Raw genomic sequence first — 22,373 nt, 5'->3', positions numbered from 1 at the left:
GCATGGCAGAAGTACCAGAAAACGTCTGCTTCAGGCTTTTGACAAACAAAATGTCAGTAGCTTCAGGGGGCGTTGCCCCTTGACCCCTATTAGGGGTATTGCCCCCTGACCCCCCATAAGGGACGTTGCCCTTTGACACCACCAAGGAGGCCTGTGTGTGCTCTCTCTGCTCTCCTTCACCCATTTGTAGTTTTTATCCTTGATTATGCACAATATACAGTTAGTGAGATATCACCCCATTTGTCTAGTATGGGCGAAGGTCAGTACAAAATGAGTAAATGGTCCTTACAGCTCCTTCCAAGGTCCTTGAATGGCATAGACTTAAATCCCTGGGAACCCTGGTAAAACATATACTCTTATATATACTTATGAGCTTAATTTGAATTTTTGTGATCAAAATTTTAAATTTTTTATGAGGTAGTTGATGTTTTGGCAAAAATAGTAAATAGTGCTAAGAGTCGAAAGGTTAGGTGAATTTGCTCCGGACAAATGCCAGAAATTACAGTAATTTTGGGTGGTGTTAGGGTGGGTGGATGCTTTCATCTGCAGTCAAGCATCAGATTTGCAGAAGGAAGGGTTGAGAGGAATGTGTTGTGCTGTTTGTGTGGTTGGAAAAGGTGAGGTTTTATGTAAGGGGGAATCATGGCATGCGAGCGAACACTAGGAGGGTGGTAATTGGCAGTCAGCCATGCGTGATGGTACAGGCATCACCTCGCCGGAGTCGCTGATGTGTACAGAGTTCATTGACATTGAGATGAGCAGCTGTTGTTTGTGTGTGAGTGTGTGTGTTTACTGTTAGTGAGTTTTTTGGGGTTTTTTTTTAATGTTTTTTGTTGTTGTTATTGTGTTAATGTGTGTGTGTGTTGTATGTTTGGTGTGTGTGACTGTGTTTGCAGGAGTGTTTTGACATGTTTGTTTCTCCTGTGATCAGTATAGATTCAGCCAGAGAGAGAGAGAGAGAGAGAGAGCGTGTGTGTATGTGTGTGTGTGCAGAGCATTTTGTTCATGTGTCTGTGCATCTGAGGAGGGCAACTGCCCACAAACTGACGAACTGATTTAAACAAAGCTCAGACCAGTGTTCTTGTGTGTGTCTATGTGCATGTCAGCCTGTACACAAGCATGTGTGCACAGGTGCTGTCCTGGAATGTTCCTTTTGTGAAAGAACCCTGTTTCATGCTTCCTCCCCTCTCCTTTTCTTTTCACTTCAGTTTTTTTGTTTTACACATTGTGTGTGTGACGTTTTTTGTGCAGCGCTAGGAATGGGGCTTTGTGTCGCCTTCATTGCTCTGGTGCGTCTGCCGAGTCTGAAGGTGTCCACCATGTTGCTTGTCGGCCTGCTGATCTATGATGTCTTCTGGGTATGTATGTGTGGACTAGCTGACATGGAGGGGAAGGGTGTGTTGCATGTGTGAGAGTGGGTATGTGTGTGAGGGTGTGTGTGTGAGAGAGAGCCTCAGAGAGTGTGAATGTGTGTATACATGAGTGTGTGCTGAAAATAGAAAGAGGGAGACACAAAGGTATACCACGAGAGTTACGGCTTTGTAAGGTTTGTAACATGGTCTGTGATTGGTGATGAGTTTCATTTTATAATGGAATGTCCCAGTTATGATCAGTTACAAAATAGATATGTTCCTAAAAAGTATTTGTCTCCAAAATCGGTTTTTAATTTTTGTAATATGCTGAAAGGAGGCAGAAAAGTCAATTTAGCTGTAAGTAAGATGATTAGATTTGCAAATGTTGCCTAGTTATACTTTTGGAGTTAAAAGACATTTGTGTTTTTTCAACTTTTATGTGACATTGTTGTGTATTTGGAAATGTTTGCTCCGGGCATGAAAAGTTTATTTTGTAGTAATCCTCCATACTCCAATAGGAGTGAAAGGATAATTAAAACTTGAAACTTGTGCGTGTGTGTGAGAGAGAGAGGTAGACAGGCAGGCAGACAAACATGTATGGATGAGTTATTAATTTTACACCATGGCCTTAAATGAAAAGTCCTGCGAAAACGAGAACACACAGTATAATACTATTTATACAAGATGAAATGTAAAGTGAGGGAGATTGTGGGGGATGGGGAGGATGGGGGGGGTGGGGGGGGGACGACTACTGTATTTTTTAAACATAGTTTGATACACCAAAAAAGCAGTTCTTGCTGATTCAGATTATCATTTTGAAATAAAATGTTGACTTTGAGTTTGACTAAAGGCCAGTAAAACAACAGAGGGGTTCATGCACTTGCTGGAAGAAATAGAAACAAAGAGAGGGGAATCTTGTTTGCCTTTTTTTTTTTCTTTTTTTTTAACTCTGAAATGTATTGATAGTTGATCCCCCTCACCTCCCTATTTTTTGTGTGAAAAGTCAGGAAGGAGGGGAATTTCAGTGTCAGTTTCTCAAGGAGGCATCACTGTGTTAAAAAAAATTCATATATGCTACACCACATCTGCTGGGCAGATGCCTGACCAAGCGGCATAAGCCAACACGCTTAGTGAGGCCTTGAGTGCATACAGATATATATATTTGTGTACCTATTAGGGTAGATTTCTTCTGCAGAATGAAGCCAGAGGACAACACTCTTGCTGCCATGGGTTCTTTTTTTCTGTGTGCCGAGTGCATGCTGCGCATGGGACATCGGTTTGTGGTCTCATCGGAATGACCGGGTGCACAGTTTGATTTTCCTGTCAAACTTGGGAGAAAGGGCGAGAGTGGGGTTCAAGCCCGGACCCCTCATGGACTCTCTGTATGGGCAGATCATGAGCGTCTTCAACAGTCTTCCGCCTTCCTCCTCATTTCTAGTTGTTGGAAAAGGGCTTCTTCACTTTTGGGTCAGATTGAAAGATGATGAAGAAGGGAGTGTGTGGATGCAGGATAGGGTTAACGGCATTGATTTATTGAGTGGGTGTGATTCATAATGTTTGTTTGTTTGTTTGTGGCAGGTGTTCTTTTCCTCCTACATCTTCAGTGCCAACGTCATGGTGAAGGTGGCCACAAGACCTGCTGAAAACCCAGTAAGTCTTTGGCTGATGTATATATATATACTTGGAGTGAGTCTGTGAAATAGCCGCTTTGGGTGTCTTTTGTGTGTGTCTGTTTGTGTAATAAACCGTTTTGGGTGTCAGTGTGTGTGTGTGTGTGTCTGTGTATCTATGTGTGTGTCTTTGTGTGTGTGTGTGTTTGTGTTCTTGTGTTTGTGTTCATGATGTGTGCACAAAGTGAGTCTTGGCAGTAATCCAGATTTGGGTGTCTTTGTGTGTGTTGTGTGTACACAGAGTGAGTCTGTGTAATAACACACTGTTTTAGGTTGAGTCTGTGTAATAACACACTGTTTTGGGTTTAGTCTGTGTAATGACATACTGTTTTGGGTGTCTTTGTGTGTGTGTGTGTGTGTGTGTGTGTGTATGTTTTTGTGCGTGTCGTGTGTACACAAAGTGGGTCCAGGTTATAACCCTGTTTTGCATTTCTTTGTGTATGTGTCTTTGTGTGTGTGACGTGAACACAAAGTGAGTATGTAGCAACCGAATTGGAGTGGGTTGGGGGGCGGGTGGGGGTGGGGGGGCTTTTATAAACTTTAACAAATCAATTTTGTGTGGAAAGAAACTTTTGGATGGACCTCACTAAAAACACTAGATATATTTGTTGCATGCCATTTGATATATAAAGATGGTGCTGAATTCACAAGAATCAAATTGCAGAACATTTGAATAAGTGATATGATTTACAGCTCTTCCTCTGCCATTGGAATCATTCAGCATGTGATTGCTTCTTTTCTTTTGAAGTATTTTGAGTGGTAAAGTCATGAGGAAAGGATGTGGAAAGCTTCAAATTTCAACAGATTCTAACATTATGACTTAAAGTTGTGTTGGATGTTAAACAGTTAAAAGATGATGTGATGTAGCCAAGACTGCCCAGCTTAGGTAAATAACAGTACTTGTTGAAATTCTGTCCAGCTTTTCAGTTTGTACGTTTCTGACCCAGTAACGATGTACAGTCCACTCATCCTTGCCTACGCTATTTATGTAACAGCCGCATGTTTGAAATCCCGCGTTACTGACGGAAGTCCTGTAGTTGCCGAACATAATTTTACACACTGCAGATCATGGTTTTGTAAACCTCTTCCACAAAATATCAAGACATTGTTCCACAGTTTAGTCTTTCAAATCTTGTGTTAAAACATATTATTTGTTCAAACTGCTCTCTTTTAGCTATATATTCTTCTCTTCCTAGAGTGTCTTTCTGCATGTGTGTTTAGCAATGTGTGTGTGTGGGAGTGAGGTGGGAAAGGTGTGTGAATTGTGAGTGATGTTTCACTGTTTTTTAAATATTTTTTGCCAGTTCATGCCACATGTATTGTTAAATGCTCTTGGAGCTTCAAGTTAAGTGCGGTATAAATGCATACTGATATTGTTATTATTATTATGAGACAATAAACTGAGGTCTCACACGCAACAAGAGAGTATCCCTGGCTAAATTTCCTTTTAAATCCATTCTTATATATGTGTGTGTGGGTGTGCACATGTGTGACTGAAGCCTGACTAGAATGACACAGTGAAACAAATGAGGAGCACCACAGTCTGCTCTGTTCAGGTAGGCAGCTGGTAGTGCAAATGACTCCCTATGTTTTTAGAGAGCTCAGAGCTTGGTCTCTGACCAAGGGCAGGCGCTATATAGGTATCCAAAATAAATAGAAGAGCTTGGTCTGTGACCAAGGGTAGGCACGATATAGGTATCCAAAATAGATAGGAGAGCTTGGTTTTTGACCAAGGGTAGGTACAATATAGGTATCCAAAATAAATAGAAGAGCTTGGTCTCTGACCAAGGGTAGGCACTATATAGGTATCCAAAATAGATAGGAGAGCTTGGTCTCTGACCAAGGGTAGGCACTATATAGGTATCCAAAATAGATAGAAGAGCTTGGTCTGTGACCAAGGGTAGGCACGATATAGGTATCCAAAATAGATAGGAGAGCTTAGTCTGTGACCAATGGTAGGCACGATATAGGTATCCAAAATAAATAGAAGAGCTTGTTCTCTGACCAAGGGTAGGCGCTATATAGGTATCCAAAATAAATCGATAATTACCTGTGTCTTCCTCCCCCACAGGTGGGCATGTTCGCCAAGAAGCTGCACCTGACGGGGCTGGTACGAGACGCCCCCAAGTTGTCCCTGCCTGCCAAACTGGTCTTTCCAAGGTGAGCACACTTTTCTGTTTCAGTTTTTCAGTTTCAAGGAGGTGTCACACAGCATGTGGACTGATTCATATATGCAACACCACATCTGTGTTTAAAAAAAACAAAAACACAGCAGCAAATTTAAAACAAACCACCCCGGAAGGAAGTAGAAGCCTGACCGACGCATGGACATGTTGTGCTAGTCAGGCCTTGAGAGGTCAGGAATTTCTAAAAAAAAAAATATATATATATCTTAAGACAGTGTCAAAGCATGCGGACTGATCTGTACACACTACATCACATCTGTTTTAAGAGAAAAAAAACCAACCTCTAACTCTTTCACCGTCATAGGCGACTTCTGTCGACATCGAGGGGCCTTCTGGACCATTTTTCACATGGAACCAAAGCTCAACAGCTGCAGCCAGTTTCCTGCCAATAGAACAATGACTGACCTCTGGCTCCTGACCAAGTTTGAAGGGAACAAGTCTGTTGTGTTGTTTTGACAGGAGCTGAAGCCTGTGACAAAGAACATCGTTTCTAAAACATTGCCGTTGGGGAATGTTTTTCACATAGGAACTTGGCGGTGAAAGAGTTAAAGCTTACAGATGCCTGACCTGTGTGTAGACATCACATGCTGGTCAGGCCTTGAGACCATACCAAATTCTAGAAATATGTGCGTATAGTGTGCATATATGAAAACAGTAAACAAAAATGACTTCAATACAGCAGGTAGTATGTGGAAAGTTTGCTGTCTTGTCATTGACTTGAGTCATGTGATTCCCTTTAGTCGGATAAACCCATCATATATATTGTGTAGACGCACAGCTCAGTATCATGTGAAAGAATTATCTTATTTTTTGGCTTTTTTTTTGATTGGATGTGATTACTTTATGATAATGTTATCCAGATGTTGGTTTCGTTTATTTCCTTGGCCCTCCCCTGGTAGCCAGCAAGGATGATACAGAATAAAAATTCACGGCCACAGTGTTATGATTTTCTTTTCATTTTCTTTTTCTTTTTTTTTCTCTTTTTTTTTTGTGCCCCAGAATTCGGGACATTTTGTTTTCTATATTTTGATGATGACAGGAGTGATGAGGATGCTGCTATGGGTGTCCATTTAGGTTTGAGACTGTGCTTTCATGATATTCTATCTCCGGGTCAACCAGGCTGAGAGATACAGACACCTGCAGAGTTGCTCTGGAAAGTCGAGCAACACTCCCAAAGACGTATCCATTTAGTCGATGACCATTGACTGTTTGGTCCAGGTCTTGACAGTTTAACCTATTGCACACTCATCTCTGGGTAGGAGCTAGCCACTTGCTGAAAAAAAACCCCAACCCAAACCACAAAAAAGCCCACCTCTGATGGGGATTGAACCTGCGTCTTCCAAGTTGTCGGTTTGTGACGCTAACCACTTTGCCAAGGTGACACTAATATATTGATACTGTAGGATTGGCTGATGGATGGCCACATCATTCAAAAATGGTGCATAGTTTTACGATTTGCTGCCATTCAGCAACCTGGTACTGTTTAAGTTGTGATGATGTCAGGTACTGCTTTGTCTTACACCATTACATGTTTCAAACTGTTGGCTAGTATTGGAAAAAAACAATAGTTGGACTTCAGCCAGCAAGTCAAACGATGTGTTCTGTGTGTTTCAGTTCACAGAATTCCAGCAACTTCAATATGCTTGGACTAGGTGATATTGTAAGTACTTTTCTGTTTTTGATTTGTTTGCTATTAGTTATGTTTGTGGGTTTGTTTTTGGTGGGGTTTCTCTGTCTCTGTCTCTTGTCTCTCTCTCTTTCTCTCTCTCTTTAGATCCTTTCAGCTCCATGTAATTTTTCTTGCCTTGACCCAAAATGTTGTTGTGCTGTATCTTAACAGTCTTTCTATGTTTTAGTAACGTTCCATTTTAGGATGGAGGGGGGAGACAGTAAAAGCGAACCAAGAAGCATTCAGTTAGAAGGCAGATCAAATGTTTTCTGTGTGTGTGTGAATGTGCAAGTGGTGCTGGCGAGAGGGTGTCTGTATGTACTTGTGTGTGTGTGTGTGTGTGTGTGTGTGTGTGTGTGTGTGTGTGTGTGTGTGTGTTAATTTGGTAATGCCTTGCTATGATTTTTATATGTATGTGTGTGTATTTTATTCTGGTAATGACTTGCAGTGATTTTTGTATGTATGTATGTGTATGTATTTTATTTCGGTAATGCCTAGCAGTGATTTTTGTTTGTATGTATGTGTGTGTATTTTATTCTGGTAAGGCCTTGCTGTAATTTGTGTATGTGTGTAGGTATGTATGTGTGTGTGTGTGTGTGTGTGTGTTTTATTCTGGTAAGGCCTTGATATGATATTTGTGTGTATGTGTTTTATTCTGGTAAGGCCTTGCTGTAATTTGTGTATGTGTGTAGGTATGTATGCGTGTATGTGTGTGTGTGTGTTTTATTCTGGTAAGGCCCTGCTGTAATTTGTGTATGTATGTAGGTATGTATGTGTGTATGTGTGTGTGTGTTTTACTCTGGTAAGGCCCTGCTGTAATTTGTGTATGTATGTAGGTATGTATGTGTGTGTGTGTGTGTGTGTTTTACTCTGGTAAGGCCCTGCTGTAATTTGTGTATGTATGTAGGTATGTATGTGTGTGTGTGTGTGTTTTACTCTGGTAAGGCCCTGCTGTAATTTGTGTATGTGTGTAGGTATGTATGTGTGTGTGTGTGTGTGTATGTGTATGTGTGTGTGTGTGTTTTACTCTGGTAAGGCCCTGCTGTAATTTGTGTATGTATGTAGGTATGTATGTATGTGTGTGTGTGTGTGTGTGTGTTATTCTGGTAAGGCCCTGCTGTAATTTGTGTATGTATGTAGGTATGTATGTATGTGTGTGTGTGTGTGTGTGTTATTCTGGTAAGGCCCTGCTGTTATTTGTGTGTGTATGTAGGTATGTATGTATGTGTGTGTGTGTGTGTGTACTTTATTCTGGTAAAGCCTTGCTATGATTTGTGTATGTATGTAGGTATGTATGTATGTGTGTGTGTGTGTGTACTTTATTCTGGTAAAGCCTTGCTATGATTTGTGTATGTAGGTAGGTATGTATGTATATGTGTGTGTGTGTGTACTTTATTCTGGTAAAGCCTTGCTATGATTTGTGTATGTATGTAGGTATGTATGTATGTGTGTGTGTGTGTGCACTTTATTCTGGTAAGGCCTTGCTATGATTTGTGTGTGTCGATGTTGACAGGTGATGCCGGGCCTGCTGTTGTGTTTTGTGCTGCGCTACGACACCTACAAGAAATCCCAGCTGATGTCGGCAGAGACTGGTGTGCCTCCGCCACCCAGCTACGTCCAGCGAATCTCCTATTTCCATTGCTCTCTTGTGGGGTATTTCTTAGGTAATGATAATTGTAATATATAACTTATCTGTGGCATCAAATCATGTACAAATGCTGCTGTTACCTCACTCAGTACAGCCAGTCCTCTCTTCTCCTCTACACAGACCCCTCGGATGTCCAGTGGGTGTCTGAATGACCCTACCTTTAGCTTCCGTCGTCAGAATTGTGGTATTCTTTGTCAGCATTCACCTCTTCAGTATAAGATCGTTCCGCTTGCAATATTTTGATGATGGTAATTGGGGTGAAACGCTGTTAACGTCGTCTCTTTCGCTGTTCGTATGGAAAGAGTTAACGCCTAACATCATCCACCTACATGTGACATGAGATGAAAACATTATAAAGCTCTTTGTCGACGAAAGATATCCAGTGCATTCACAGATAACACAGGTCACGTGGTCCTTTAGTTTCAACACAGTTCTCTTTTTTGTTCTGTATATTTTTTTTGGTGATTTTTTTTTTCCATAATATTTATTTAGATCTGGTTTAGGTAAGCCCAGAAGAAAATGAGGAAAAGAAATAAATCTTGTTTGCACTTGGGTATGAGATAGAACAGAGCTACCCAGGCCCTGTATCATGGCATGAAAGAGACCCATAGACAATTCCTGAACATTAGCTACCCAGGCCTTGTATCATGGCATCAAAGAGACCCCAAGACCATTCCTGAACATTAGCTACCTAGGCCTTGTATCAGGCATCAAAGAGACTCATAGACAATATATTCCTGAACATTAGCTACCCAGGCCTTGTATCATGGCATAAAAGAGACCCCTAGACAATTCCTGAACATTAGCTACCCAGGCCTTGTATCAGGCATGAAAGAGACCCATAGACAATTCCTGAACATTAGCTACCCAGGCCTTGTATCAGGCATGAAAGAGACCCCTAGACAATTCCTGAACATTAGCTACCCAGGCCTTGTATCAGGCATGAAAGAGACCCCTAGACAATTCCTGAACATTAGCTACCTAGGCCTTGTATCATGGCATGAAAGAGACCCATAGACAATTCCTGAACATTAGCTACCCAGGCCTTGTATCATGGCATCAAAGAGACCCATAGACAATTCCTGAACATTATTACTCTCTGGCTGTGTAGGACACCTTCAGGGACTTACTCTGCTTCTTCAGGTGTACCACAATGTGTGGAACAGTTTCTGAATGCTAATGTTCAAAAGCAAGTTAGTTCTGCTAGCCTTTAAAAAAAAAAAAAAAAATTTTTTTTTTTGTCTGCACCTGTATTTAGGTGTGTGTTTTTTTTACTGTCAGTCTGGATTTTTCAACAAATTTATTGAAATGTGTTCTTTTTCATGCTTGTAGGTGTATGCTGCACTCACGACCTTGGTGTATCCGTTGCATCCAAAAGATAAGCACCCAGTCCACCACTAAGTCTAGCGGGGTGGGGGAGGGAGGGGGTGGGGGCCATGGAGGTGAACATCCAGTCTGGTGTGGGATTCGAACCTGCAGCCACTCAGTTCCTAGTCAGGGGACGCGTTACCAACTAGGCTGAAGGCTCCACTGTAGAGTGTGAAGAAAGAGAAAAGAGTGTGCAGGTCTGCTGCAGGAGGAAGGTGGCAGAATGGTTAAGGCACCTATCTGCCAGGACAGTGTCCTTGAGGGTTTGAGTTTGAATCTGGGTTCTCGCCCTTTCACGTAAGTGTGACTTGAAAACAAATACAAATAGATAAAGGGTACTCTTGCTGATGTGGCTGGGAGTCCGAGTGTTCCTACCAGATTCAAAATGTTCCTACCAAATTTCCTGATTATTCCTACACACACTTGACAGGGGTTGGCATCTCTGTGAAGGTGTGGAAACTTTGTGGTGTTGTGCAGATCTACTGTACAAACACTTGGCAGGGGTTGGCCATCTCTGTGAAAGATGAAACGGAGGTGGTGTGGTGTGCAGGTCTGCTGACGGCGACTGTGTCGACGGAGGTGTTCCGTGCGGCGCAGCCAGCTCTTCTCTACCTGGTCCCCTTCACCCTGCTTCCTCTGCTGACCATGGCTTACCTCAAGGTAACAAACTGTCCTCTCTCCTTGTTACCATGGCTTACCTAAAGGTAACTGTCCTCTGTCCTTGTTACTATTGATTATCTCAAGTTAATTGTCCTCTCTCCGTGTTTACCGTGGCTTGTCTTTTGGTTACCATGTTACCATGGCTTACCTTAAGGTAACTGTCCTCTGTCCTTGTTACTGTTGATTACCTCAAGTTAATTGTCCTCTCTCCGTGTTTACCGTGGTTTGTCTTTTGGTTACCATGTTACCATGGCTTACCTTAAGGTAACTGTCCTCTGTCCTTGTTACTGTTGATTACCTCAAGTTAATTGTCCTCTCTCCGTGTTTACCGTGGCTTGTCTCTTGGTAACTGTCCACTCTCCTTGTCACCGAGGCTTACCTGAAGGTAACAACTGTCCTCCTTGTTACTGTGGCCTTACCTCAAGGTAACAACTGTCCTCCTTGTTACTGTGGCCTTACCTCAAGGTAACAACTGTCCTCCTTGTTACTATGGCTTACCTCAAGGTAACAACTGTCCTCCTTGTTGCTGTGGCTTACCTCAAGGTAATAACTGTCCTCCTTGTTACTTTGGCTTACCTAAAGGTAACAGCTGTCCTTGTTACTATGGCTTACCTCAAGGTAACAACTGTCCTCCTTGTTGCTGTGGCTTACCTCAAGGTAACAACTGTCCCCCTTGTTACTTTGGCTTACCTCAAGGTAACAGCTGTCCTTGTTACTGTGGCTTACCTCAAGGTAACAACTGCCCCTGTTACTGTGGCTTACCTCAAGGTAACAACTGTCCTTGTTACTGTGGCTTACCTCAAGGTAACAACTGTCCTTGTTACTGTGGCTTACCTCAAGGTAACAACTGCCCTCCTTGTTACTGTGGCTTACCTCAGGGTAACAGCTGTCCTTGTTACTGGGGTTTACCTCAAGGTAACAACTGTCCTTGTTACTGTGGCTTACCTCAAGGTAACAACTGTCCTCCTTGTTACTGTGGCTTACCTCAAGGTAACAACTGTCCTTGTTACTGTGGCTTACCTCAAGGTAACAACTGTCCTCCTTGTTACTGTGGCTGACCTCAAGGTAACAACTGTCCTTGTTACTGTGGCTTACCTCAAGGTGGTAACTGTCCTCCTTGTTACTGTGACTTACCTCAAGGTAACAACTGTCCTCCTTGTTACTGTGGCTTACCTCAGGGTAACAGCTGTCCTTGTTACTGGGGTTTACCTCAAGGTAACAACTGTCCTTGTTACTGTGGCTTACCTCAAGGTAACAACTGTCCTTGTTACTGTGGCTTACCTCAAGGTAACAACTGTCCTCCTTGTTACTGTGGCTGACCTCAAGGTAACAACTGTCCTTGTTACTGTGGCTTACCTCAAGGTGGTAACTGTCCTCCTTGTTACTGTGACTTACCTCAAGGTAACAACTGTCCTCCTTGTTACTGTGGCTTACCTCAAGGTAACAACTGTCCTCCTTGTTACTGTGGCTTACCTCAAGGTAACAACTGTCCTTGTTACTGTGGCTTACCTCAAGGTGGTAACTGTCCTCCTTGTTACTGTGGCTTACCTCAAGGTAACAACTGTCCTCCTTGTTACTGTGGCTTACCTCAAGGTAACAGCTGTCCTCTCGCCTTGTAACTGTGGTTACCTCAAGATAACTGTCATCTCTCCTTGTTACTACAGTGGCTTACCTCAAGGTAACTGTCCCCTCTCCTTGTTACTATTGTTTACCTCAAGGTAACTGTCCTCTCTCCTTCTTACTATTGCTTACCTCTTGGTAACTTTCTCTCTTCTTGTCACCACAGCTTACAGTGAGGTAACCATCCTCTCTCCTTGTTACTGTGGGATACCTCAAGGTAACTGTTCCCTTCTTGTTTCCACAGCTTTCCTTTAGGTAACTGTCCTGTACTTGTTACCATGGCTTATTTCTGTGCAACTGTTCTCTCTTCTTGTTACCATGGCTTACCTAAAGGTAACTATTCTCTCTTTGTTACTGTGCTTACCTCGAGGTAACTGTTTCATCTGAGTTAGCTTACTTCAGGGTATCTGTTCTCTCCTTATTACTGTGGCTTACCTCTAGGTAACTGTTCTCTTGCTGCCATGTCTTTCCTGGAGGTAACTCTTCTCTTGTTACCTCAAAGTAACTGTTTTCCTCATGTGCTGTTTACCATGGTTCATATCTAAATTGTTCCGTCATTGTGTCCCCTTTACCGTAGCTTACCTCCAGGTAACTGAGTGTGTCCTTGGACTTTGCCTATGGTAACTAATCCCAGGGTAATATGTGACGCTCTGTCTGATAATATTATCTTTTCATTGCTACTGGGAATGTGACTGTTATGCTATGTACACGTCACCAGCCTTGAACGTTTCTCTGTCGGCTCATGTTTCTGAGGAAGTTATGATCATGGCAAATCAAACATTTATGGAGAAAGAAATTTGACAAGGAAAAAACAAAAACAAACTCCCTTCGACCTGTAAACCCACTCAGATTGCTGGTGCCGGATTATGTTGATCTGCTTTCCCATTTGGCATCGGCCTGTATTTCACGCACAGCAATCTGGTGTTACTGGAAAAAGATATATACAGTCTTTGGGGGTGTTGCATCAAGGCCAGCGTAACCTCTGTTGAACTAGTAAGTTTGCTTTGTTGAGGCTATGTTGCAGTGTTCCACAATCATTGACCTGTTTAGACTCTACCCTCTGTAGTCTGGGTTTATTTGGTTCATCAAACAAGTTTCCTATCCCATCCTCTGTCTTTTTTTCTCCTAATATCCGTCCAAATGCAGTGATTAAAAAAAAAAAAAAAAAAAAATCTTTTTCAGTGTGAACAAGGCAGCTGATGGGACATTAAACTGCTTATCATCATTGACTTGCACAGTATTTCATGGACCAAATTTGCATTTTTGATGCATGGACATAAAAGATGTCCACATGTAGACATGCGTGATACTTGCTATCTTATAGATATGTATATATAATTGAAAAAAACAAAGTTGAAAACCAACACCTATTTTGTTTAACAATGAAAAAATAAATGTGAATTTTTGATGTTACCTGGCAGCTTGGTCACAGACTATGTTCATAATATGGTGACGTAATGTTGTTTTTTTATGTCATCTTCCTGGACCTTACATGACGTCATCTACTATGTAAATATATAATATTCTGAATATCCCTTATATATATATATATATATATATATATATATATATGTTGTATTTTTATAATACGTCACTTTCATTCACAAACATTTAGGAAGGCAAACGCTGGAATATTTGCTGTCGGACAGTGTTGTTGTTTTTTGTTTTCTTTTTTATCATCTCTCTCTCTCTCTCTCTCTCTCTCTCTCTCTCTCACAAACCCCATGTGTTACGTCCCAGAGAAATCTTGCTGTGTACACTTATTACGCCTTAAAATTTAGAGACGAATTTACACAATGAATGAATTAGTATAACTATAAACATGATGAGGACGAACATGCTATGTATTTTTCATCCAGCTATCGGCTACTCACGTACAGTACACCTTTGTGTGTGTGTGTGTGTGTGTGTGTGTGTGTTTGTGTGTGAAGAGCGATCGAATTGCCCCATTGTATCCCCCACCCCTTTGTGTATGGGCCGGTGGCCTTCACAATTAAACTTGTGTCAGTGTCAGTGTCTCTCTCTCTCTCTCTCTCTCTCTATATATATATATATATATATATATATGTGTGTGTGTGTGTGTGTGTGTGTGTGTGAACTCTCAATAGTACGACCCAAGGTTTAAATCTTGACTCTGCACCATAACCTGTCAGGCTCATTGGATAATGGATGATATGCTACTATAGATTTGATAATAATTCCAAGCCCAGATGTCTTCATTTTCCATAAAGTAATGGAGGATGCATCAGTAACCAGTCTTGGTTAATCTTTAAACCTTTAAAACTGTATTTCCATTTAGGGTGGGGTGGTGGTTTTAAAAAGCTGTCATTTCTGCTCATGTTGGTCCGACAATGTACCTCCAGATATAACATGAAGGGAGGTTGTTAGTGTATGCAGGTGCTGTTGCTGTTCTGAATTAATTTGAGATGTACACAACATGAAGCTCAGTGATGTTATGTGCTGTGTGCAGGGGGATTTACGACGCATGTGGCACGAGCCCTTCATTCAGGCCAGCACCACCAAGCATCTAGAAGTGTAGCTGCCTGTCTACTGGTGCCGTGTATTAACAGATCCCTTGACTACCCGCCCAGTGGCGTGGAGACACTGTGGCTTCTGCCTGTCCACCGGACTATCACTGCCTGCCCACTGGTGATGAGATGGCATCACTTCTGACCAGTGGTGTTGAGATGGCATCACTTCTGACCAGTGGTGTTGAGATGGCATCACTTCTGACCAGTGGTGTGGAGATGGCATCACTTCTGACCATTGGTGATGAGATGGCATCACTTCTGACCAGTGGTGTGGAGATGGCATCACTTCTGACCAGTGGTGTTGAGATGGCATCACTTCTGACCATTGGTGATGAGATGGCATCACTTCTGACCAGTGGTGTTGAGATGGCATCACTTCTGACCATTGTTGTGGTGATGGCATCACTTCTGACCAGTGGTGTAAAGACATTGGCTGCTTGTCCACTGGTGCAACAATATCATCACTGCCCGCCTATCGGTGTAGAGATGGTATCTCTTTCGACCTGACCATTGAGCTAGAGACACTGTGGCCGTTTGTCCATCGGTGTCCGAGACACTACACTACATACACTACACTGCCTGCCTGCCTGCCATGTGGCCATCGAGACACTGGGGGCTGCCTGTCCTCTTGGCGTCGACCGGCTCCCACCTTCCACCTCCCACCTGGGAACAGTTCAGAGGGGAGGCAGCAGCAGCTTGGTGCCCCCCCCCCAACCCTCCCCTCCCTCCCCCCCCCCCACCCCTGACAGAACCAGCGGCTGTTGTGTCGTGCCAGCAAACAAGTTGTTCTGCAGCTGCTTTCCTGCTGCTTCGGGGGACAGTGTGTATGAATCAAGGCACATGGTGAGGGTGTGGGGGGGGCTGTCTTCCTTTGGGGATGAAACGGAATGTGTTGTGTGTGGTGTGAAGATATCGTTGTCGTCTGTGGTGACAAGACAGCTTCCAGCAGGTGCAGTGGTGGTGGTGATGGAGGCAAAGACAGGATGGAGGATCAGCAATAGGGAACGCTGCTGGAGAAAACGGTTTGGGGTTTGGGGCTTCACAAGGCCTCTTCTGCTGGTGTGCGTGGAAAGCTTGTCTGTGTGTGTGTGTGCGTGTGTGTGTGTGTGTGTGTGTGGAGTGTATACCAGTGTATACCAGTCTTGCTGTGGGTCACAGGCAGGTCTTCCAGTGGAACTGAAATAAAGATTATTATTTAAAGTGAGGGGTGGTGGGAAGGGTGGAGAAAGGACTGACCGAAAATCACACTGCTTCCCCACCGGTTTTCATTCATTCATTCTTTTCTCATTTTTGGGTTGTTGTTTTAAAAAATTTTTAATGACTGCTAAAGCAAGAGTAAGGTTGGTTGATGTGGATTGTGTGGTGTGGAGACAGCTGTCATTCGTCATGGGACCAGGAGATTTGTCGTCGCTCAGCCGTCCATCATTAGCTGTCGTCGGCACCACTGCCACTGTCGTGACACATCACTGACAGATACAGACATCATCACAGCCACTGTCACACAGGGACAGAAGAGAGTGTGCTCTGAGTCAGAAGTACTGCTGTGTGTGTGTGTGTGTGTGTGTGTGTGTGTGTGTGCACATGGAGTGGTGGGAAAAGCCAAAAGGCATTTTTTGACACTTTCATCTTCCCATAGTTTTCCAACAAACACACACTATCTGTCCACACACACACACACACTAAACGCACACAGACTCACTTATTTCATCATGAAAAAGGGGGAGAGACAGAAAGAGAGAGAGACAGCAGAGTGAGAATGGGTAGGGATTAAAGATATGAAAATGACTGCATATGGAGAAGAAAGATTATTATTCACATTGAATTTATAAGAATGCTGTGTTTTGCACCTAAAAAGAACACAAGTGAAAAATAAGCCACAGTTTCTTTTTTCCCTTTAAATGTATATATGATTGTCATACACTGGTATTGATATGTGTGTGTGTGTGTGTGTGTGCATGATCATGGCTTCATTTTCATCATGTTTTAATACAACAAAGTCTGGGGAGAAGAAAACAAAACTACAGCTTTCTTCACTTCTTGAGGGTTACGGACATGTGGTTGGTTTGAGTGTTGTGTTTTCATGAAGTTTTTCATCGATGTTGATTGTCAAGCTCCCTCTCTTCTCTCCACTCACGATTCCCCTGTTGTGCACATAATGATCTGATGGAACCCCAGTCGTAGTTAGGAGCGCCTTGTGAGAGCTTTGGAGAATGGCGGCAACAGGGGTGTGAAAAAGGCACCCTCTCTTGTGTCCAAGAGAGAGTGCAGAGTGAGAAACGCTTGTTGTTTTTTCACTCATCGAAAGCCCTATCAGAGTTGCCAAAAATCAGAGTGACCAGTGTGGTGAGCAACACTTGGGTCTTTGGCACTTCCTGGCGTCATTGTCCGTTTTACAAAATCAGGGTTTCATGGAATTATTGACTTTTTTTTTTTTTTTTTTTTTTTTTAAATACAAAATCAGGGGTTAAAAATAAGAAACGAAAAGACTAAGAGTTGCCAGAATCAAGAGTGTCCAACTATCGGTGAGAAACAATTTGGTCTTGGCACTTCATGGAGTCATTGTCCGTTTTTACAAAATCAACGGTGAAAAAAAGATAAAAGATGGAGAGCCATGGAACTGTTTTCTCCTTAAGGTGTGTTCAAGAAAGAGAACAGTTGAGAAACATTTTTCGCTCATTGAAAGCCACATCCGAGTTGCCAAAAATCAGAGTGGCCAGTTTGATGTGCAGCACTTTGGCCTTGGCACTTCATGAAGTCAGCTTGAAGTCATTGTCTAATTACAAATGAGAATTGAAGAAAATGAAAGACTTTAATTAAGGGTTGCCAGAATCAATAGTGACCCGTTTGATTAGCAGTGCTGGTCTTGACACTTCCTGACGTCGATAGTTTATTCTCCAAAATCAGGAAGAAAAAAGGAAAAAAAAGAGGGAGAGCTCTGGAACTAATAATTTAAGCACATTTTTTCGTTCATTGCTATGTGCGTGTTCTCAGTTAATATTAGAAGTTTTGCTGTTGAGGATTTGTGACTGAAAGCTACTGGTGGATGGATGGAGATTGTGAGATGCAAAGCTGTCACCGTGTGCATTAGTATCTTTCTCTCTGCTTCGGTTTCTTATCATGTGTTTGAACTGGTGGTTACAGGGACAGTTCTTTAGGCAAAACAGTAATCAGGGTTTTGAGCTTTCAGATATATATATAAACTTCACCTGTCTCTCTTCTGTTATCTGTGAGGTTTTCTGCATCAGTGTCGTTAATCCAGGATTTTGAAATGGAGGGGTATCAGGCCAGTTGATGCTGCCATATATGTGTGTAAATATACTTGTCTAAATGTGTGTGATTGAATACTGCTCGGTCTTTTTGTTTTCCTATGCGTAAACGTGTCGCACTTTGGGCGATTTGCGTTTGGGTGAAGGGTAACTTGAGTGTCTGTAGGGAGTGGAAGGTGAATGTAACAAAACTGCTGAGGCACAAAATAAGAATAGAGTTCTGTCCTTGTTTTTACTGAATCCAATTAATGAAAGGTGATACAGATGACCCGTTTTCTTCTTGCTGATACTTTTTGACTCGTATGATGTGTTGTCAGGTCAATATTTTGCGACACATTTTTGAGAACAAAGAGTGGTTGGAAAATTGGACTAATTTATACTGGAGAGAAAGCATATTGAGAGGAGTATTTGTCCAGCCTGATTTTTATGGAAGATCCTGTGAATTGATACAAACTGGATTTTAAAGATTTTTTTTTAATGAAAGAAAAAAAGATTCCTTCATCCTCCAAGTTAACTACAGAATGTCCTTTTCTTGACTGGTAAAGACAAATTGAGCATGTAATCACCCTGTCTCATTTGTCCATGTGTGAAAGTCTGATAGAGAGCTAGGGTTTTTTCATCCAATTTTCATCAAACACATTTCATACAGAGTGAGTGGTTATGGCTGGAATAGAAACGTTTTCAAAGTGAAGGTTATGGGGTCACAGGTCACGGAATTTATATGCTTGTTTATTAATGTCTTGTTGCACAAAGTTTAACACAGACATGAATGGTTAGAGTGGGATGGTCAATAATAATGAGACACATTAATTAAGAAACACGAATTATCAAGAAATGCAAATTTCACTATCTCTTCTCTATTATTTTACTCTTTTGTTGTTTTTTTCTTTCCACAAGTCTTGGAAAAACCGAGGATGCATGAACACTTGCTGGGAAAGAGGTGATTCATAATGTAACAAGTTGTTTTTGTGTTTTCTCTTCTTTCCTGTTCCACAGCGGTTTCATTTATCTAGATGTGTGTGTTTTGATCACAAAAGGTGGGATTGAAACCTAAATCAAACAAATCAATATTTTCCTCCCTCTCTCATTTCCATATACATGAAAAAAAAAGAAAAAGAAAAAAAAATCATCAATACATGTGAAGGTAGGGGAAGGACTAGAACCATATGGTTAGCATGGATGCAGGATGAGTAAAAACAACAACAACAAAAAAAAACCCAACTGAGTGCAAGTAAAGTCTTCTCTGGGATGGATGCAAATGGTGAAGAGTTATCAAAAGAAATGAAATTTATCGTATGCTTTTTATTTATTTTATTTTTCTAATGTTGGAAGAGGGTCGAGTATTGTAAACCTGTTGATTGTTTGTACTGGAATAAATTTCTTGAAATGACTGTGAGTGAGTGCACATGACGGTCTTGGTTACATGTGTGTGCATATAAACATACGGATTTTTGTGTCGGAGAAGTGAAAACATTACTTTCTTTCCTTGGTTCCCCTCTCTCTATCATTAGCACTGTTACCCTTTTCCATTTTTGACTCACTTGTGTAAACAAAGTGAGTCTATGTTTTAACCCGGTGTTCGGTTGTCTGTGTGTGTCTGTGTGTCCGTGGTAAACTTTAACATTGACATTTTCTCTGCAAATACTTTGTCAGTTGACACCAAATTAGGCATAAAAATAGGAAAAATTCAGTTCTTTCCAGTCATCTTGTTTAAAACAATATTGCACCTCTGGGATGGGCACAAAAAAACAAACAAACAAAAAAAAAAAAAAAAAAGAAGCCTAATTATATGCAAACTGCATTTACTGTTATATTTATATTTTTTGTATTCTCTAAACTTGGCACTCAGATCTGATATTCTGACCCAACAACAAGAGCAGTCATTATTATCATTGTTTGTTCAAACAGGAACTTCTTTTGCTAAGCATGGAAGTTTTATTTATTTTGCAAACGTTTTGGTGCAGATAGTAAAGAAGGGAAATTACTCTGTAATTAATGCTAGGGGACTTAATTTGCTTTAAACTGATCTTTCTCATCAAGTGAGTCTTGAAGGCCTTGCCTCTCTTGTTTTTTCTTTTCCCCTCTCTCTTTTATTTACCCTATGGTCAATTTTGACAAGAAAGATGAACAAGTAAAAGAGACAAAGAGAAAAAGCAACAAACAAAAAAACAGACCAACAAATAAACAACCAAAATAAAAACCTGAATTGTCAAGAGCTGTTCAAAACACTTTAATCATGTTCCTCTTGCAAAATGTTGTATCTTCGATTATTAAGAAGAAATAACCGGGGGAAAAAAAAAAAAAGGAAGCTGAAATGTCAATTGCTGAATAAAATGCACTGAACCAAATTCCACTCAGAAATGTTATCTCCTCTGCGTTCGTTTGGTTTTGGCGATGATCTTCAGCCGCATTTCACAGCGGAAGGCGTTCATCATTTCCTGTTTGGCTTCGCTGGCGATTTTCTGGATGGTCTGCCCTTGAGGCCCCAAGAGAATGGACTGAAATAGAAACACAAGTGACATGAGGATTTTTAGGTGATTCAGTTCAGACACTCACTACCACTCCACTTAAATGAAAACACAAGTGACGTGAGGATTTTTAGGTGATTCAGTTCAGACACTTACCACCACTCCACTTCAATGAAAACACAAGTGACGTGAGGATTTTTAGGTGATTCAGTTCAGACACTTACCACCACTCCACTTAAATGAAAACACAAGTGAAGTGAGGATTTTTAGGTGATTCAGTTCAGACACTTACCACCACTCCACTTCATTACTTCCACCACTCCACTTCAATGAAAACACAAGTGACATGAGGATTTTTAGGTGATTCAGTTCAGACACTTACCACCACTCCACTTAAATGAAAACACAAGTGAAGTGAGGATTTTTAGGTGATTCAGTTCAGACACTTACCACCACTCCACTTCAATGAAAACACAAGTGAAGTGAGGATTTTTAGGTGATTCAGTTCAGACACTTACCACCACTCCACTTAAATGAAAACACAAGTGACATGATGATTTTTAGGCGATTCAGTTCAGACACTTACCACCACTCCACTTCAATGAAAACACAATTGATGTGAGGATTTTAGGCGATTCAGTTCAGACACTTACTACCACTCCACTTAAATGAAAACACAAATGAGGATTTTTAGGTGATTCAGTTCAGACACTCACTACCACTCCACTTAAATGAAAACACAAGTGACATGAGGATTTTAGGTGATTCAGTTCAGACACTTACTACCACTCCACTTAAATGAAAACACAAGTGAAGTGAGGATTTTTAGGTGATTCAGTTCAGACACTTACCACCACTCCACTTAAATGAAAACACAAGTGACATGAGGATTTTAGGTGATTCAGTTCAGACACTTACCACCACTCCACTTAAACTAAAACACAAGTGACATGAGACTTTTAGGCGATTCAAATCAAGACACACTGATACAGCCGACCCACAACAGATAAAAATTATAAAAGCACTTGGAGCACTTCTTCCTTCGTGAACTGCCTGTAGTCTGCAGACTTACCACCTGCCGCCTGTTCTGCGCGCTGGCGTTGATGATGATGTTGAACATGCCGTCCTCGTCCACCTCCCACAACACAATGTCCTGGTGGAACAACACAGCAAATCAGATCATGTTGCCGACAGCCCAGCTCACCATGAAGGGCACACACCAAAGCGATGTTGTTCGGCACTTCGTTCCAGAGGAGCTCACACATACGCACATTTTTAAGACACACGTCACACACACATGTAAGACACACGTCACACACACATCACACACACAATTAAGACACACGTCACACACACATGTAAGACACACGTTCCACACACATCACACACACATGTAAGACACACGTCACACACACATGTAAGACACGTTACACACACATCACACACACATGTAAGACATACGTCACACACACATCACACACACATGTAAGACACAACACGCAAGGTAGAAACAATGCACACCAAGGTGACGTATGGCACTTTGTTCCAGTGGTGCACACACACACAAACACACACACGTCACACACACACACGTTACACACACAACATTCAAGCTAAAAAACAACACACACCAAGGTAATGTTGTATGGCACTTCATTTCAGCAGTGCATACACACACACACACATCACACACACACGTCACACAGATTTGTAACACAAATGTTCGAACCACAGCTCAGCCGCCGATATTTTCTTCACTTCCACTAGACCTTGAGTGGTGGTCTGGACGCTAGTCATTCGGATAAGACGATAAACCGAGGTCCCGTGTGCAGCATGCACTTAGCGCACGTAAAAGAACCCATGGCGACAAAAGGGTTGTTCGTGGCAAAATTCTGTAGAAAAATTCACTTCGATAGGAAAAACAAATAAAACTGC

The 22,373-nt window shown here is 41.8% G+C and overlaps 2 protein-coding genes across 2 annotated transcripts in view; one reads left to right on the top strand and one right to left on the bottom strand.

Moving 5' to 3' along the window:
* The window catches only part of LOC143288508 (signal peptide peptidase-like 3), a 33,878-nt gene extending 14,517 nt beyond the window's left edge, over nt 1–19,361 (top strand). Inside the window, exons 8-14 of the mRNA XM_076597085.1 lie at nt 1,252–1,358; nt 2,931–3,002; nt 5,094–5,182; nt 6,823–6,868; nt 8,391–8,541; nt 10,444–10,553; nt 14,644–19,361. Of these exons, the coding sequence (XP_076453200.1) occupies nt 1,252–1,358; nt 2,931–3,002; nt 5,094–5,182; nt 6,823–6,868; nt 8,391–8,541; nt 10,444–10,553; nt 14,644–14,712 (644 nt within the window). The 3' untranslated portion in view covers nt 14,713–19,361. The remainder of the gene's footprint in view (nt 1–1,251; nt 1,359–2,930; nt 3,003–5,093; nt 5,183–6,822; nt 6,869–8,390; nt 8,542–10,443; nt 10,554–14,643) is intronic.
* An 841-nt stretch (nt 19,362–20,202) lies between these two features.
* The window catches only part of LOC143287887 (GTPase Era, mitochondrial-like), a 34,680-nt gene continuing 32,509 nt past the window's right edge, over nt 20,203–22,373 (bottom strand). Inside the window, 2 exon segments of the mRNA XM_076596126.1 lie at nt 20,203–20,468; nt 21,511–21,591. Of these exon segments, the coding sequence (XP_076452241.1) occupies nt 20,334–20,468; nt 21,511–21,591 (216 nt within the window). The 3' untranslated portion in view covers nt 20,203–20,333.

The sequence above is a fragment of the Babylonia areolata genome, chromosome 12 (genome assembly GCF_041734735.1).
Source record: "Babylonia areolata isolate BAREFJ2019XMU chromosome 12, ASM4173473v1, whole genome shotgun sequence".
Lineage (NCBI taxonomy): Eukaryota > Metazoa > Mollusca > Gastropoda > Neogastropoda > Buccinidae > Babylonia > Babylonia areolata.
Note: the sequence above shows the minus strand (reverse complement) of the source record. Positions and strands in the feature narration are given on the sequence as shown.